At 43.7% G+C, this 17,016-nt stretch overlaps 1 protein-coding gene across 2 annotated transcripts in view; it reads right to left on the bottom strand.

The window, feature by feature from the left end:
* C3_2H2orf66 (chromosome 3_2 C2orf66 homolog) overlaps positions 1–17,016 on the bottom strand; it is a 173,700-nt gene that overhangs the window by 77,617 nt on the left and 79,067 nt on the right. For both annotated transcript variants that reach the window (XM_085646858.1, XM_085646860.1), the window contains exon 3: positions 11,695–11,898. In XM_085646858.1, the coding sequence (XP_085502984.1) occupies positions 11,716–11,898 (183 nt within the window). In that variant the 3' untranslated portion in view covers positions 11,695–11,715. The remainder of the gene's footprint in view (positions 1–11,694; positions 11,899–17,016) is intronic.

Below are 17,016 nucleotides of genomic sequence, written 5' to 3'. Positions count from 1 at the left end.
TGTTTTTCCCCATGGAGTAGCCCCTTCCCCAAAACCCACATACATTTTCAATGTATTTACTCCCACCCCAACACCCAAAAAATCTATTTCCTCCACCCTTAGTAGGGAAAAATGGGTGCCATTTTTAGGGTGGGAAAGAGCCTTTCAAAGATTTTTGTGACCCCTCCCCACTCCGTTGTAGAAAACTGGTGTATGAGTAATCCATTTTTTTTTCTTTAAAAAATAAACTCCTGTTTTTAGAGTTTGTTTTATAAACATAAAAGCTGTGGAAAAGTTTCACAACCATGTGTTTTTCGCACACTGACAGGAACCGCCATCGCTACGGTTCCTGCCAATTTATAGAGAAATCCACCAGGCTGATGGACATCTCTAAATGTGATAGGCGGAGTAAAGGCTACAAAGTCCTTCGCTACCCTGTCTCCCTTTCTTTTGTCTACTAAATCAGGTCTCTTTCTAGAGTGGCACAATTGGTGAAAAGCAATTGTGTGAATTGCTGCACTGAGGCACTGCCAGTGGCTAGACTATTTGCAAGCATTTGTCCCATCACCTTTTGGGTGTTTGATTACCAGTAGTATTCCTGCAGACCTGAGACTGGCATAGCTTTCCAAGCCTACTACTGTCAATGCTTGTGAATTCTAAAACGTAGTAAATTTGCATCCATTTAAGGAGTTCTTGTATGGGTGTAAATTTGCCATAGTTTTGGGTAAACTGGTCACTAAGGGGCATATTTATGAGAAAGTGGGGCAACGAAGTGCAGAAAGAAACGTTGTTACACTAAGTTATGTCACCTGAAGAGAGCAGAACTGCACCATATCTTCATAGAAATAGTGCAGTTTTACTCTCTCAGTGAGCTGGAACACTTTAGGCTGCAGCACACATGCAAAGATGAAATATAAAGGAGAAATACAGATACTAGTCTTCATTACATCAGCCTCAGGCAGGCACACCATTTTTGGGCAAACCCAAGTCTAAATATGGGACTGCATCAAAATCCATGGGTGGATGCATGGGAATGCTCATGCACCACCCAAGGAAAGCCTACCTGATGCAAAGTAATGATGCATTACTTTACATTTCCCCATAAAGCCTTGCAAATCAACATTTGCATGGCTGTGTAAATACCAAAAAGGATTGTCAAAAGGGCGGTGCCAAAAAAGTGGCACAACCAAGATATTCAATTCTTGTAGATCCGGACCTATATAAATATGGGTTCGGATCAAAATCCATCGGTGGATGGACAGGAATGCCCATGCACTACCTGTGGAATGCCTACAGTAAAACAAATCAACAATTGTGTGGCTTTGTGTAAATATCAAAAAGGAGTTTGCATCTGGGCTGCATCAAAACAGTGATGCAATCTCAATCGCAATCTTTATATAAGAATATTTACATTCCTGAGCCAAAAAATGAACACGGTAAAACCCTTTAGTGAAATCAGGATGACAAGAAAAATCGACACACACATGGCAGGCCCGGCTCAGGGCCCCTAGATATAAGTAACAAGTTAATGAGGTATTTATTTGGGCGGTGTCACACCGCAAACACCCCCAATGAAGCTACACCCGGGAACATTTGCAATATGTGACTATGGAGGTGGGTGCTTTGAAAGGAACTAAACATAGTACAGGTGGCAGCAATATCTTGGCCTGTGACTTTGTCTTTGCCGAATATCACCGCTGTATCTGTGAAGATGCAAATAAAGCCAGGCTGTCAGCTTGAGCCAAAGACTTCAACTGGCAAACCAATGGGTCTTCAGCAGGTCGGTTGGTGCCCCCTTCTGACTTGTGATAGACTGTTAACAGAAATTAAGGTTGAGACATGACAATTTACTTCATTTTTACACACATTAAATGTCAATTGTTGGACAGCTTGGTAAGGTTTAAATGTGTGTGTCTATAATTTATTTAGAGTTGAAACGAAGAGCTTTAACATATATAAGAATAGAGAGTTATTAAATAAAAATGGTTCACATTTGATTGTTTTGGTGGACACTCTAAATATTATTACTAATAGTGTAGTAAAATTATTTTTAAAGTCAGAACTAAGGTCGAAATTCTAGCTGACAAATTATAAATGTTTTCGTTCAGCCTGGGCATTGGGTGATTTTTAAACATATATAGTATACATCAAGAAGTACATTTGCGTGTCTGTGAACACAGTTTGGCTCCTTTTCTTGCCTTGTTATGAACACCTTTTGAATTATCTATGAATACCGTTTGAAGGGAAATACGGGTAACGAATAACCAATCGACTTCCTACCATATAAAGCAACTGGGGAGCAATACTTTTTCTTAAAGCACACACTTACTCAACATTGTTTATATTCATTTGGATGAACATATCATCTATCTTGGGGCAGTTATGTACTTTAATTTAAAAAAAATCTCTCAAAACACTTTATTTAACTTTTCAATCTGTGCAATGCCACTGTATCCAATGAGTAAATGCTTCCGATTTAGATGTATCTGGGTTTTTATAGCTCCCAAGAACCCTATTTTGATAACATTTCTATAATGTTATAGGAGGTACGTTAGCTCCTCTAGCTAAATGCTTATTACAAACACCTTGCAAAAGGCATGCAGTCACAAAAAAAAGACTCAGGGTCTCTTCATCAAGAAATACTATTATTACTAAATCCATGGAATGATGTGATGTGTGCTAAACACATGCCAAACATATTATGTATATGTAAACCAAACAAACTATCACAATTCTTACATCATTTTGTCTGGATGTCTATGCTACTGGACATAGTGATATAGTGATTAAGCTAAGCATGATATCACTAGAATAGACACCCCAGTGTCTTGGGCACACAATCAGTATTTAGAGGCATCACCCACAGGATTTGGAATGCTTTGTAAGCTGGGTTAGCATGCAACTTGTGTACATACCTGACAGAGTCAAGCTATCTTGGCTGATGAGGGGTGAAACCCCAAAACCGGTCCTAGGATGCTTGTATCCGGTCCAGGATGCACCTGGCTTGGCAGTTCGGACTGGACTGTTCCCATGAGGCACAGGGTCAAGACTGATTTGCATTTGGCTAGGTCTAAACTAGGGCAGCATGGCGAGCAAAAGAACGATGGATTTAACCCAGATCTGTTGACTGGGGGTGAATGCTTTGATTTGCTCTGCATTCCGTCCATCATTTGTGTGTCTTTTGCTTTCATAACCTAAGTGCGCTGGGTATGCCCAGACGTGGGTCCCAGGCTCACAGTGCCACTGGATTCAAGGTAGCCTGGCTGATGAGGGGTGAAACCCCGAAAACGGTCTTAGGATGCTTGTTTCCGGTCCAGGGTGGACCTGGCTTGGCAGTTCGGGCTTGACTGTTCCCAAGAGGCACAGGGTCAAGACTGAATTGCATATGGCTGGGTCAAAACTGGGGTGGCATGGTGAGCAAAATAAGGATGGATTTAACCCAGATCTGTTGACTGGGGGTGAATGTTTTGATTTGATCTGCATTCCGTCCATCATTTGTGTGTCTTTTGCATCCATTCAAGTAGAACAAAATTGGTATAAAGCTCAGACTCTCTGCGTTTCAAATAATACTGAACACTCAATTGCTGATTTGATGGAAAGGCATTCTTTCTCAACTATTGAGTAATTATGCTCTCTAGGGAAGCGCTTTCTGCTAGTATGCAACTCAGATCTCACCATCCCTTCCTGTTCTGACTGGGACAATACAGTCCCAAAACCACACCATATGTATCTGTTTGAAGGATGGATTTTTGCTTAAAATCTGGGGATTGCCATGTGGGGGGTTTGTTTTTGTTGACAAGTTACTCAATGGAGTGGCCCAATGTGAGAATCTTGGAATAAATAGACGATAACACCTGACAAGTTCTAAAATGGTTCATTAATCTTCTTTGGGTTTTTGGAAAGGGCACTTTCATGATGGGTGCAACTTTTTCTTCTTGAGGCTGTACAAGTCCCTTATCCAGTAAATCCGCAAAGTAATTTACTTGTTTGCTGCTAAATGGCTCTGATTTGACTATATGTTTTAACCTGTTTCATTCAAGGAATGTAAGACTGCCTTCAGAAGATCTAACTTTTCTTCCCAGGACATGCTAAGGATTACAAAATCGTCGATATATGAATTTGCATACTTCCTATATAGTTTTAATAGAGTATTCATCATTTGTTGAAAGATAGCATCTGCCCCATGCAACCGGAAAGGCAATACAGCAAACTGGAAAAGATCTACAGAGGTTGAAAAAGCTGTATTTTCATTGTACAGTTTAGGAGAATCTGCCAATAGCCTTTACATAAATCTAGGGTGCTAATGAATTGGGCGTGCCCTAGTCTTTGTATCATTTCATCTATTCAAGGGATAGGATAAGTATCAAATTTAGATATGTTATTCACCTCTCACAAGTCTATACAAAAACGCACTGCCTCATCTGGTTTCAGTACTAAAATCATAGGCGAGTTCCATTTAGTAGAAGATGGTTCAATTACCCCTAGGTTTAACATGTTTGATACTTCCTCTTCAATCACTCCCCTTCAGGCTTCCGAGATTTGATAAGATTTTAACCTTATCACTTTCCCTGGATCAGTTTGCATTGAATCTTGAATTAAATTGGTTTGCCCCAGGCTTAAGGAAAATATTCAAAAGCATGAACTCAAACTGTGGTATAACTTATGTCATGTAACATGATCTAAACATGGATCTATCTATACAGTTCAATTCTTCCATATCCGTTCTCGACCCTCCTATATATAATATGGGCGGGGTTACCTCCCAAATTTGTCCCTCCTATTTTAGAAGAGATTCACATGATGTACTTGAGTTTCTTTCCTTATTGACTTCGATTTGTAGGTAACTGGAGTCACCTTTTCTATTATTTTATAGGGCCCCTGCCACTCACACAGCATTTTATTTTCTGAAAGGGGGAGCAAAAGTGGTGCATACTTCCTAGTTTGAAATGCTCTCAATTTAGCATTCATATAATTATGATCTTCCTGTATTTGTTGGTACTTTTCTAAATTTTGCCTTTTGACTTCTCATAACCGAGTTGTTAACGATTGACATATTCTAAGTTATTTTTATTCTTGTTTGCTTCATTTTCCAAAGATTCCCTCGAAAAACCTAGCAGAGTTCTGGGTTTCATTCCGAACAATATCTTAAAGAGAGAATGTCCTGTACTGCTCTGTTTTTTAGAGTGAATGATGAATAAAGCCAAGCAAAGCATCTGGTCCCATTACTTTGCTTCCATTCCCAACATTATTTTTAGTGGTGCAAAACCAGATTTACTCATATAACGTGATCTGGTCTTACTCTAAATCCTAACACTTAGACAAAAACAGGATCAAGGAAAGGTTCAAGCGGCATATCGCCTGATTTACGTAGATGTAACATGTGCACTGGCGTAACGAAAATTGAGGGGGCCCCCCTGCCAGGTACAGTGACCGGCCCCTCTGGACAAACTCGGGAGCTCTCTGGCCAGAGTTCTGTGTTGAGGGGGCCCCCTGTATCTTGGGGGCCCCCCCCACACCGCGGGGGCTGAGTTACGCCACTGAACATGTGCTTCAACCTAAAGCTCACATCTTAAATGTCTGATCCTTGCATTGACATCTACACTTGAGGAATTGTACTGGAGGATGTACCTCCAGTTCAAAGCATCCACTAGACAATACAGACTTACCTTTGCGCCACACTAGGAGGCTGTGCCTGATGCAGAACTGCCAGATTTTGCATGAATGCCACCAATGACTTCATCTGTAGACAGCTCTCATTAAATCTGGTGCTGTACTATTTGCTGTCCTTCATGCAATGGAATGCTGCAATTTTTCACATGTGCTCCCTTGCACAAAGGACAAATCTAGGCCTGGGTATCCTTAATTGGAGGCCTGCGCTAAGGGAAAAGGGGCATAGTGTGCACCACAGTGCAAAGCTGTAATTGTTGATCGAATGGTATAGAGTTAGTTATCAGGCAAGAACAACATTGGGTCATAAGTGTAGTCCATTAAATGAGTGGTCAGTAGGTTTAGAGGTCTGCACCTGCACCAAGAGCTGCAGGTCGAGGACTCCAAGATTCTTTATGAGAAATGTTGTGCTGGGTTTGTTTGTCTAATTAAAACAGCAATTGAATCAAGCTAGAGTGGTAGGGAAAAGTTAATTGATGAAGATTGATTCAAAAGCATCAGTGCATTAGTAAAGGAGAGTCTGCTGTTTAACTGCAGTGGTTTGCATCAGGGTGCATACAAGTTAGTATGCACTTTTATGTCTATGGTTAATACCTGAATTAAAAAGGCTCTCTCGTGTAGAAGTCCTTCACTGTAATCTCTTATTCTCTAGGGTTTCATGTAAATTAAGGCTGCAGACATTGCGATCCTGTAGGAAGTGTAGGACTTTGGTTGAGTGAAGGTTGTGGATGAGGGAGAGATATTTGGAGGCTGTGTGGACATTAAATATTAGGCAGGTACAGTCTCCAAGGGTTGATTAACTTTTGCTGTCTAACTTGTGTGGATGGTTTTGTATGATAAGCAAAGTTTATTTTGGTGTTTCGTGAGTGGTTTGCTGGGGGTACAGTTATTGGTGGGCAGTCTATTAAGTGTTGCTTTTCTTATGGTGAGATAGAATTCTGGGCTGAATTATTCCTGGCTCCCATTGTTGATGTGGCAAGTTCGCGCGCTGCTGATCGGCCTTTTAGAGACTCCCATTTTATATTTAGAATTACTTTTATGCTTAAAGGTGGTCTGCTCCTCTGGGTCTATGCTTCAATTTCCATTGCACACAAAAACTCCCTTTGCCTCTCCACCTCGAGCGATGCCTTCTCCAAAGCCGGACACCTTCACTTCCAAGTCCAGACCAGCCTTAGAACCACACTCCGCGGCACCTTCGCCTACAGACCCCCCGCGCCCCATTCGCCACCACCATCACCAACCTCAGCACACCCCACGCCATCGCCTCCATCGACTACATACTCATCGGAGACCTGAACTTCTACCTCAACAACCCCATGGACCCCAACTCGACCACCCTCCTGCATAACCTCGCCAACATCGGACTGAAACAGCTCGTTGCCAAGCCTACCCACAAGGCAGGACACACCCTCGACCCCATCTTCGCAGGAGGAAACAACATCCGCTTCAGCCACACTATGTAACCCCTATGGACTGACCACCACTGCGTACACTTCCTCGTCATCAACCCCAAGCTGCCCAAACCTGCTCCGCGCCCTCCGCAAAGGAACTGGAGCAAAGTCACTGAGGATCAGCTCAACTCCACCCTCATCTGCGACACCCCCACCACCACTACAGATGCCAACCTTGCAGCCAGAGAACCGCACAAATGGATCTTCAACTGCACAGACAAGCTCGCACCCATACGCAACCCCGAGAGACAGTGCCCCAGGAAGGCCACCTGGTTCAACACCAAATTCCAAGAAGCCAGACACAACTGCAGACGTCTTGAAAAGAACTGAAGAAACAGCAAAACATCTGAGGACCACACCACCTACAAGAACGACATGACAGAATACCACCAACGCATCAGAACCACCAAAAGGACCTTCATCCATAACAAAATCCTTGCCAACTCCAGCAACTCTAAGGAACTCTTCAGCATCATCCAGGAATTCACCAAGCCCCCCAGCGAAACCACAGACATCACCACCTCCCAGGACCTTTGCGACAAGTCCGGATCTTACTTTCATCTGAAAATCAAGAGCCTCTACAACAACTTCAACGACTGGTCAACAGACTACGCAACCATTCCCCCCTCCGGCTACGCCAGCCAGCCCAACATCCCCTCCTGGACACCGGTCACAACCGAAGAAAACACCTCGACCATGAAAAGCATCTATTCGGGGGCCCCCACAGACCCCTGCCCATCGCACATCTACCACAGAGCCGCCATTGGGCCAGAACTACGATGCACCATCAACGCCACCTTGAAGATCGGCATCTTCCCCGATGACTGGAAACGCACAGAAGTCAGACCCCTGCTCAAGAAGCCCTCATCAGATCCCACGGACCTAAAAAACTACCGTCCCATCTCCCTCCTACTCTTCGCAGCAAAAGTCGCTGAGAAGACCGTCAACGCACAACTAACTAGGTTCATCTAAGACAACTCCATACTCGACCCCTCCCAATCCATATTCCACAACAACCACAGCACCGAGACTGCCCTACTCGCTGCCACAGACGACATTCGCACCCTCCTCGACCAAGGACACACTGCAGCCCTGATCCTCCTCGACCTCTCAGCAACATTCAATACTGTCTCCCACCGCACACTCCACAATGCCGGCATACAAGAAACCTCCCTCGACTGGATCCGCTCATTCCTCACCGGCAGGACACAAAGAATCAGACTGCCACCCTTCCTCTCCAAACTCACGGAATCAACTGCGGAGTACCCCAGGGATCATCACTCAGTCCAACCCTCTTCAACATCTACATGGCCCCCTCGCCACCATCGTCAGACAGCACAGCCTCAGCATAGTGTCCTACGCTGACGACACCCAGCTCATCCTCTCCCTCACCAAAGAACCCAACACCACCAGACTCAACTTCCAGGAAGGAATGCAGGACGTTGCATCCTGGATGAGCAACAGCTGCCTGAAGCTCTACTCGGAGACGACAGAAGTCCTCATCCTCGGAACGTCCCCATCATCATGGGACAAAACCTGGTGGCCTGCCGCCCTCAACAGCCCACCGACCCTCACGGACCACGCCCGTGACCTTGGCATCGTACTCGACTCCTCCCTCTCCATGAACAGACAGTTCAACGCCGCCGCCTCCAGCTGTTTCAACACCCTCTGCATCCCCCGAAAGACCTTTAAATGGATCGCCCAGAGTCAAGGAAAACCATCACCCATGCACTCATAACCAGCAGACTGGACTACGGGAATGCCCTCTATGCCGGGATCAACAAGTGTCTACTCTGCAAGCTCCAGACAATACAGAACACCACAGCCAGACTCGTCCTCGGCATCCCCTGACACAAACACATCACCCAACACCTACGTAACCTCCACTGGCTCCCCGTCGAGAAGATAGTCACTTTCAAGAAACTCACCCATGCCTACAAGTGCCTCCACAACACCGGACCACAATACCTCAAAGAGAGAATCTCCTTCCACATACCCAAAAGAAACCTTAGATCTGCCAACCTCGCCCTCGCAGAAACACAGCGCATCCTGCAAGCCAGAACAGGAGGAAGAGACTCCTCCTACATCGCCGCCAAGACATGGAACGGGCTCCCTATCGACATCAGACGCACTCCCTCCCTGAACGTCTTCAGGAAGACACTAAAGACCTGGCTGGTCGACTGAACGGAGCTGCTTACCGCCCCTCCCACCCCCAGCGCCTTGAGACTCTCACGGGTGAGTAGTGCACTTACAATTCCCTTATTGATTCATTGATTGAATTTCATCACTAAAAACAGCCAAGAATTATACATTCTGGAATCCCTCAGGTGGATTCAACAAAGAGAAACTTCAAAAGACAACTTAAGACAACGGTTCCTTGTTCTCTTCATGCATTCTCATTAAGCGCATTGTAAATAGGATGTAAAAGAGACTGGTACTGGCATGCCCTAGCCCTGATGAATATCCTCCAGAGCTAAATGTACATAGAGGTCGAAACGCTTAGACCTTACCTTCAGGAAGGAGGTCTTAACAGACTTAATCACACCTAGACATCTGATCAGATGTACATTTTAAATTATAAGTAAACACTCTAGGACCCTCTTACAGCCCATTCTGATACCCTACAAATAACACTACCTGAGGAACATATTTTCATGAGATTAAAAGAAGGAAAAGGTGTGTCTAAATGTGACTTTGCCACTAAAAACATGTATGTAATTTTAACCTGTTTTTGGCAATAATTGTACTTTTGTAGAAATACAACCATATACCACATGGCTTGTGATGGTTTAAATACCCCTTGTTTATTATTTATCAAGATTTTGTTATAATGTATTTAGCCAAAAGATTATTTGAGTTCATCCCACTATACTTTCTTTTGATTATTATATCGTTTTGTAATACTTTTTTCTTGACTATGCTATTGAACCGATAGCTGCAAAACTTACTGACTCAGGACAATAAACCAGGTGGGCATAATTTTCAACTTCTCTAAGAATTAAATCGTATAGCGTGAAACATAATTTCCCTATGGAAATAAAGCTGAACTTTTCCATGCCTGTACATAAAACATGGCAGATTCAAACAGTTTGTGATTCACCCCTTAATTCTTTTAACTTTGACATCCGCTATGGCAGTAATCAATAATAATCCACAGCCAATGCTTATTTCCCTTTGTGTGCAGAATGTCAAAAGTGCTTGGAATGGATGGTGAGGCACAGACAATATCACTGTTCACAAGCATTCTTAATAATTGATAAAATAGGATGTTGTCTTCAGCCCCCACCCCATACAGTTTAACCATACTCTGGTTATAATGGATTTTAAATGAGAGGCTGAGGTGTTTGCTACAGTCACAAGTGTTGCCCATTGGGTAAAGATAAGAATTATAGGAGGTACTTTGTGCGTTGCATCTCACATCTGGAGTGAATCCCAACGCAGACTGCAGTTGCCACACTTGCAGCAGGAGACCACAGCCAACCAGACAACTTCTTGACTGGACAGAAACATCAGCTAGGGACTACAGTACTATGGCTTGGGCTATGAGACGAGCAGGGGCATCAGGAAACAATCCAGCATCCCAGCGGTCAGGATTTAAGAGCCGCACTAACCAGCGGGTGTTAGGATGTTTGCACAGGGATCGAGATGTATCCAAAAAAACAGGTAATCGAGGTCAAAGCTGTGAGAAGCCCTTGGCAGGCCTGGCATCAGAAGGCGAATCAGTTGTCGGCTGGAGCTGCTGATTTCAATACGAAACAGAATATTGTTTTTTTTAGAAAACTGCAAATGAAGTGATTTGAACTGCATTTTGTACCCAAAGAAAACCATGTAAACACAAACATTAGTGGTTAGAGATATTCGAGATATATATTATTATTAGGCATTACATCTGTGCCAGAATTTTCATTCTATAAAATACATGCTCTGGTCAGTATTGGTCAGTCTGCCCCTTACTTTTCTTCGACAAAAGTAATGAAAATATGCAAAAATTGTACAGTCATAAGCACCATCATATTGTAGAGAAACCGTGCAAAATATATTGGATTCCTTAACGCGTGATCACCGTATGAAAGCACGCTGTACACAAAATAAATAAGTGTTCTTTTTTTCAGTTAAAAAAATGCAAAGAGTAATATATTCACGGTTCAGAAATATTTATTGTTAAATGTGGCAGTTCGGGAGATAAAATATAAAAAATATTTTCCAAGTGATTCTCCGCCATAAATAACCGATTCACTCAGAAAAAACAGTCATACACAGGACCTAAACCAAAACAAACATTTGCTAAGCGCTCAAAAAAGAGTCCACATTTTGAACCCTCATTTTAAAGGGCACATCATTCATTCGACACAATATCTATTTAACTTACTGATACAACTGAGAAGATAGTGCTGGAAAAATGTTTGCTTAAAGTGTGTACCATTCCAAGCCAAATACATGGCTGCCTTCTGGGGCTGCAGACGTTAGGTCATGAAATAGCATCTGCGGTATGAGAACACACAGTTTAAAGCCCGGCAGATATGCTGCTGCTATTATGATGTGCCTGACTCAGACATAAAGGACGGACAAGGGTGTTCAGAGATAGCATGACTCTTACTTTGTTCAGCGGCGCCTGCTGTCAACCTTTGAGGTATTTCGGCGAAGGATGTTTCTGCCTGGCATAGTCTGCAAACGCAGAAGCGATGGGGTCAGAGTAGAAAGTCACTGACATCGGCCTTCCATTGTCCAGCGAGAAACTATTGGGGGATTTTTCGACATCAACGCCCCGCCCTGAAAAATAGGCCTGGAGAGTCCTGAAAAACTGAGGACATAAAGAAAGATTACCTTTAGAGCAGAGATAGCGATTTAGAAATGTGTAACTTTGGAGAGGTTTCCTAAACACAATCGAAATACCGCTATATGCACACGAAACTCTTACATTTGAGAACAAATATCACATAACATTAGTATTTGTAAACCCGTGGACATCTTGGCACCGAATAACAGATGTTTTTATTTCTCGACCTCAGAAGGATGAAATACTGAGTGATTTGAACCTGTGCCCATGAAATCGAACACAGGGCCCTACAGTGGAGGCATTAGTCCACAAAGCCACCAGACTTGGAAACAATGTTTTGTATCCTTTATGCTTGATACTAGAGTTCACTCTATCAACAACACTCCCATTTTTGACAGGTAAGGGAGCCAAGGGAAAAGGAGAGAAACAATTTACTAACACCTCCCTTCTAACCACAACAGTTACATTGTGCGTGCAGCACCAGGACATAAGCCTTTATTTGCACACTTCTTGTACTGAAATGAGTCGATCTTTTATTTGCATATCCCAGTTATAACGATCTTCAGTCATGTGTCCATCCTTCCACCCAGGGACCCTCAGAAGCACCTCTTTCCATTAAGTCCCTGCAGAGAAGTTCTTTACATTACTACCAGTACCAGGACGAAAAGTAAGATTCAAAAGAAGTCGAATGTATCCCCTTGTAATAACCCCTGCTCTGTAGACTGCATCTCTACTATACCATGAATTTGCAATTCTTATTTCTACTCTGTTTAATTACATTTACAGATGTGCAAGTCCTATTGAGGAAGAACGTTGAAAAGGAGCTCTCAGAGTTTTACATTTTTGTCTGAGAGTAGTTTGACTACTTTCTCCTATTCATGGATTTCGATGCATGGAAAGCTGAGCCTATCTCGGGTTTCCAACGCAGATTCCATTGAAATATATGGCAACATTCCCGATTTCGGCATAACACTTCTGAGTTTTAAATGGCCTTGTTTCTCTGGTCTGAAATTACCTCATCTTCAATCCAAGTTAATAGAGAAAATAAATAACTCCAATTTATTTTTGAAAACCGCATAGCTTCTAGGGGGGTGCTTGGGGTGTTACACCCTCCTAATAAATACGTTTCCTGATATGTAGTTGGGTACAAGTGCTTGCAGTGGGTATGGTGAGGTGTCTAGCGGATTTCACCAGTGATTTTTACATATAGATAGAAAAAAACGCTCACATACACTACACTCTCTCCATTTGAAAATTGTTCAAACATGGTGGCTATTTTTACAAAATCTTGTGTTTTCTCTTCTTTACGAACCCTACCAATCTGAATTCCATTCCTTTTCCACTGCCCCATAAGCCCTCTCTCATGCACCTTAACATTAAATGCCAGCGTGGTTGTTGGAAAATCTGAAACTCACCCCTCCCCTAACCTCACTGACCAAGCTACGCTGCAGAAACCCTTCTTCTATCTCACCTCCCACTGTTGCCATGTATGCACCGAACACCAAGTGATTCTATTCTGAGTTCAGATTCCTCTGTGTGGTGTTCTCAGTGGTGGAGAGCTCCACACAGGGGCAATAGAATACCTATTTATTCACGGGGAAAATGTGTTCCCCCCATCTAGAAACGCCCTTCTCAATACCCCCATTACCTCTGAGGATGATTCATTTCCTTTTCCATCTTGGCAAGGGTTTTTCAGTCTTTTATCCTGGAGAAGGTTTTATGCCATTATTTGGCCAGAGTACATCTCTGACCCTTTCCGGGCTGGAAAGAGGAATTTGTGAATGTCCACAAATATAAATGTGTGTTCACAAACTTCCAAAGCTAGCCATGCCTTGGAATGACCTCAATCCCACCGATGAGTGGGATTCATGGGTGAGCGATGCAGGAACTGGGGTGGTCTCCACACGAGTACATGTGCTTACGTCTCCCTGGGATCCCACGGTGAGTTCCTGTAGGGTGTAACTAAGGTATATGTTACCATACATTTACATTGACTGCCAGATCTGTCTTTGTGAATAGGCCCCTGTGTGTGCAACCGCAGAGTCCCAAGTAGTAGAAGTATTGTGGCACCTCCACGACCATGAAAAGGGCGCTCTCTGCTGCTTGTCTTTGGCTCAATATGATCATCGTTCTGTGCTATTTTGTTCCTGGTTTAAGAGCGCTGAAGCGTTGTCACTTTGTGATGTGCTGCAAGGATTTGACTGGCTTGTTGTAGTCTGCCGCTCCTTCAGACCTCAAATATCCTGGTCTTTGGACTAATTGATCAATGTGTGAACAACATTAAAATCATCTAACAAAGCTGCACACACATCCCTGTGCTAAGGCATTTTCAACAAGCCTACAAATAAATATACACAAAAAGAATAATAAACAGTAAAGTGCAATAAAGGCTGAAACTTTGCCCTAAAGTGTGACTTGTCATCTCATATGATGGTGTGTCGCCTTCACCTATGCCACCCGTCTGCCAGTTCGTCCCTGTGCACTGATTATTCAGCAGGTCCGATCCCAGGTTGTAATCCTGCAGGGCTTTCTGTGCGTCCCAGCAGGAGACAGGAGTGTTACATAGGAGAATACGTCATTGACCAGCATGATCACGTCATCCGTAATGAAATGTGGCATTTTTGTGCCGCGCATCTCTTTCGTGCACACTTTTGGCTGGTGCTTGCTTTTGTGGTGCTCGAGTCACTGCCGGTTGTATGGCTTTCTCTGCAGGGCTGGTGGGAAATCTTGCCCGTGTCCCGTCTCTTGCCCGTGGACCAAGATCAGCATCCTAGAGGTTGTTGTTTATCTGTGTCTGCACTCTTCTCCTTTCTCCATTGTTGTTTGAGATCATTCTTCCCGCCACCCCTAGCATCTAATATGTACTTTCTATGGGGCATTTTTTCCGGTGTCCTATAGCTATTGATTAGGCTCTGCTAAAGGTCTGCACATTTCGATTTAGCCAATAAATCTATGTGGCTTGGTGATGTTGTAAAGTAGATGTGCTTTCGAGCATTGTGGTTTTTGTAGCCAAATCCCGGGTGTATGAATGTGGAGCCAAAAACATATATCCCCCACTTTAATCCATACTATAATGCAATCTCCCAAGCTTAATACACCACAGAAGAGTTCCCCTCGGCCTTCCTTGCCTGCATCTAGCCCTCTATGCTTTTAGCCTTCCATCCAACCATTCTTTCACCAATTCATGCATCCATTGTTTTGTCGTTCTATCATCCATTCTTTCATCCATCCTTAATTTATCCACCCATACAAACCATCCTTTCTTTCATTCATTTTGTTACCCATCCACCCTTTAACTATTTTACCCTACCTTTCATCTATCCATCCATTCTTTCAATCTTCCCTTCGCCCTTCCATTCATTCATCCACTCATCCATTCGCACGTTAATCTATTCATCCGTGCATCCTTCAGACCATTCATCCTTCCTTTCACTCATCTATTCATCTGTTCACCCATCGGTCATTTCAACCTTCAATGCATTTATTCTTTCATGCATCTATCCAGCTGCTCTCCATTCTCTCATTCCATTGACTAGATCATCCTTTTACCATCCCCATCTGTCTATCCTGTCACCCTTGTCCCGGTCCTCTCACCAGGGCAGGACAGCTATGCTGCAAAACGGCCCTGTAACAAAAACGGACCTCACCCGTGCCGAGCACTGGGGAATTGCTCGGTGCCCGCTACGGCCAGTCCGGCCCTGCCGCTCACTCATACATCCAACCGCCCTTTTGCCCTTCCTTCTTTTCGCCTCCCTTCCATTCTTCTTTAAATTTTACCCTTCCATTATGCCTTTCTTCCTTCCACTGATACATCCTTCATTTTGCCCTTTCTTTTGTTCACCTTTTCCTACTTCCTTTTATAGCTCCTTACTTCCAAGCTTCCTTACTCTCTTCCTTCTCTTCTTTTCTCCGCTTATCCATTTCTTTCCTCTCCTACTTACTTTTACTCTCTTACCTTTCTGTTCCATGTATCTCTGTTTCTCTCTCTACTCCCACTCTTTTTTTTCTCTCTTAACATTTCTCGCTCTGTCTGATTCTCCCCTTTTGTCTCCCCTTTTTGTCAGTCCTCCTTCCCAGTCTCCTTCGCTAAGCTTGGCTCCAAATCTCTCCGCTCTGTGAAGGTTCCTTCTTGTAGTGTCCTTGATGAGCTTTTATCTGCTGATTTACAGTCACAAAAGCCCACAAATAACTAATCAGCATTTATTAACCCTGCCTCCAGCCTGTAGTTCCCAGTGCCAACCCCACCCACCACTTCTGCTGCTAAAGCAGGTGGTTCCCGACGCCTGATGTGGAGGCCTCCTCAGAAGATGTAGATGCCTGTACTGGGACTCGCAGACGATGCTCTGCTCCGCTGGCTGATTGCTGATTCTTCCGAGCAGTGTTTGTTATGGGTTGGACCTGGTCTGTTACCTGTCCAGTGGCACGGTGTGCTTCTGTGTTCCCAATGGGCAGTGGGTGAAGCTGCTCTGGTGTTCGGCACGAGGAGGTCTACTTGTAGACTGCAAATGAGTTCCATTGTCACTCCCTAGTAGACAGGCGCAGGAATGAGAACGGGCGTATTTGTACAGGTAATGATGTACATTTTTGGCTGCCATGTCCAGTGAGGCAGTGCTGCAACTATAGGGCACCGCAGCCAAACATGTACATCAGAATTCTGGGGTGATTTGAGAGCTGTCATTGAGAATTCTTGGTTAGAGACTTCAGGAACATGTAGTTGTATTGTTTGAGACTACCAAACTTCATTTTGAGAATGAAACAGTCTCAGGTTGTATTTATTTTCCAAAAGACACAGATGTATAATTTCTTGATACTGACACATCTCAAAATATGTATATCATTTACATTGAACATTCATATTAATACAATGCTAGACATAAAATGTTCTATTTGAAATTTCTCAAAATCATGGTTACCCACTGGGCTGCCCCATCAAGCACCATCCCCAAGACAATGTGATTTGGGCTCTCCAGATTTGTACAAGGGCCCCTACTTAGTGCTTGACAAGGTGAATTCAGCTTTCCCTCATACCAGGGGAACCTCATTTAGCCAACCAGTAGGTTAGCCCCTAAACAATACGAGGACAACCCAAATTTGGCCCCTCCTGGCACCCTTTAGAGGATGAACCTGGGTAAGTCAGCCAAA

Source organism: Triturus cristatus, chromosome 3_2 (genome assembly GCF_964204655.1).
Source record: "Triturus cristatus chromosome 3_2, aTriCri1.1, whole genome shotgun sequence".
Lineage (NCBI taxonomy): Eukaryota > Metazoa > Chordata > Amphibia > Caudata > Salamandridae > Triturus > Triturus cristatus.
Note: the sequence above shows the minus strand (reverse complement) of the source record. Positions and strands in the feature narration are given on the sequence as shown.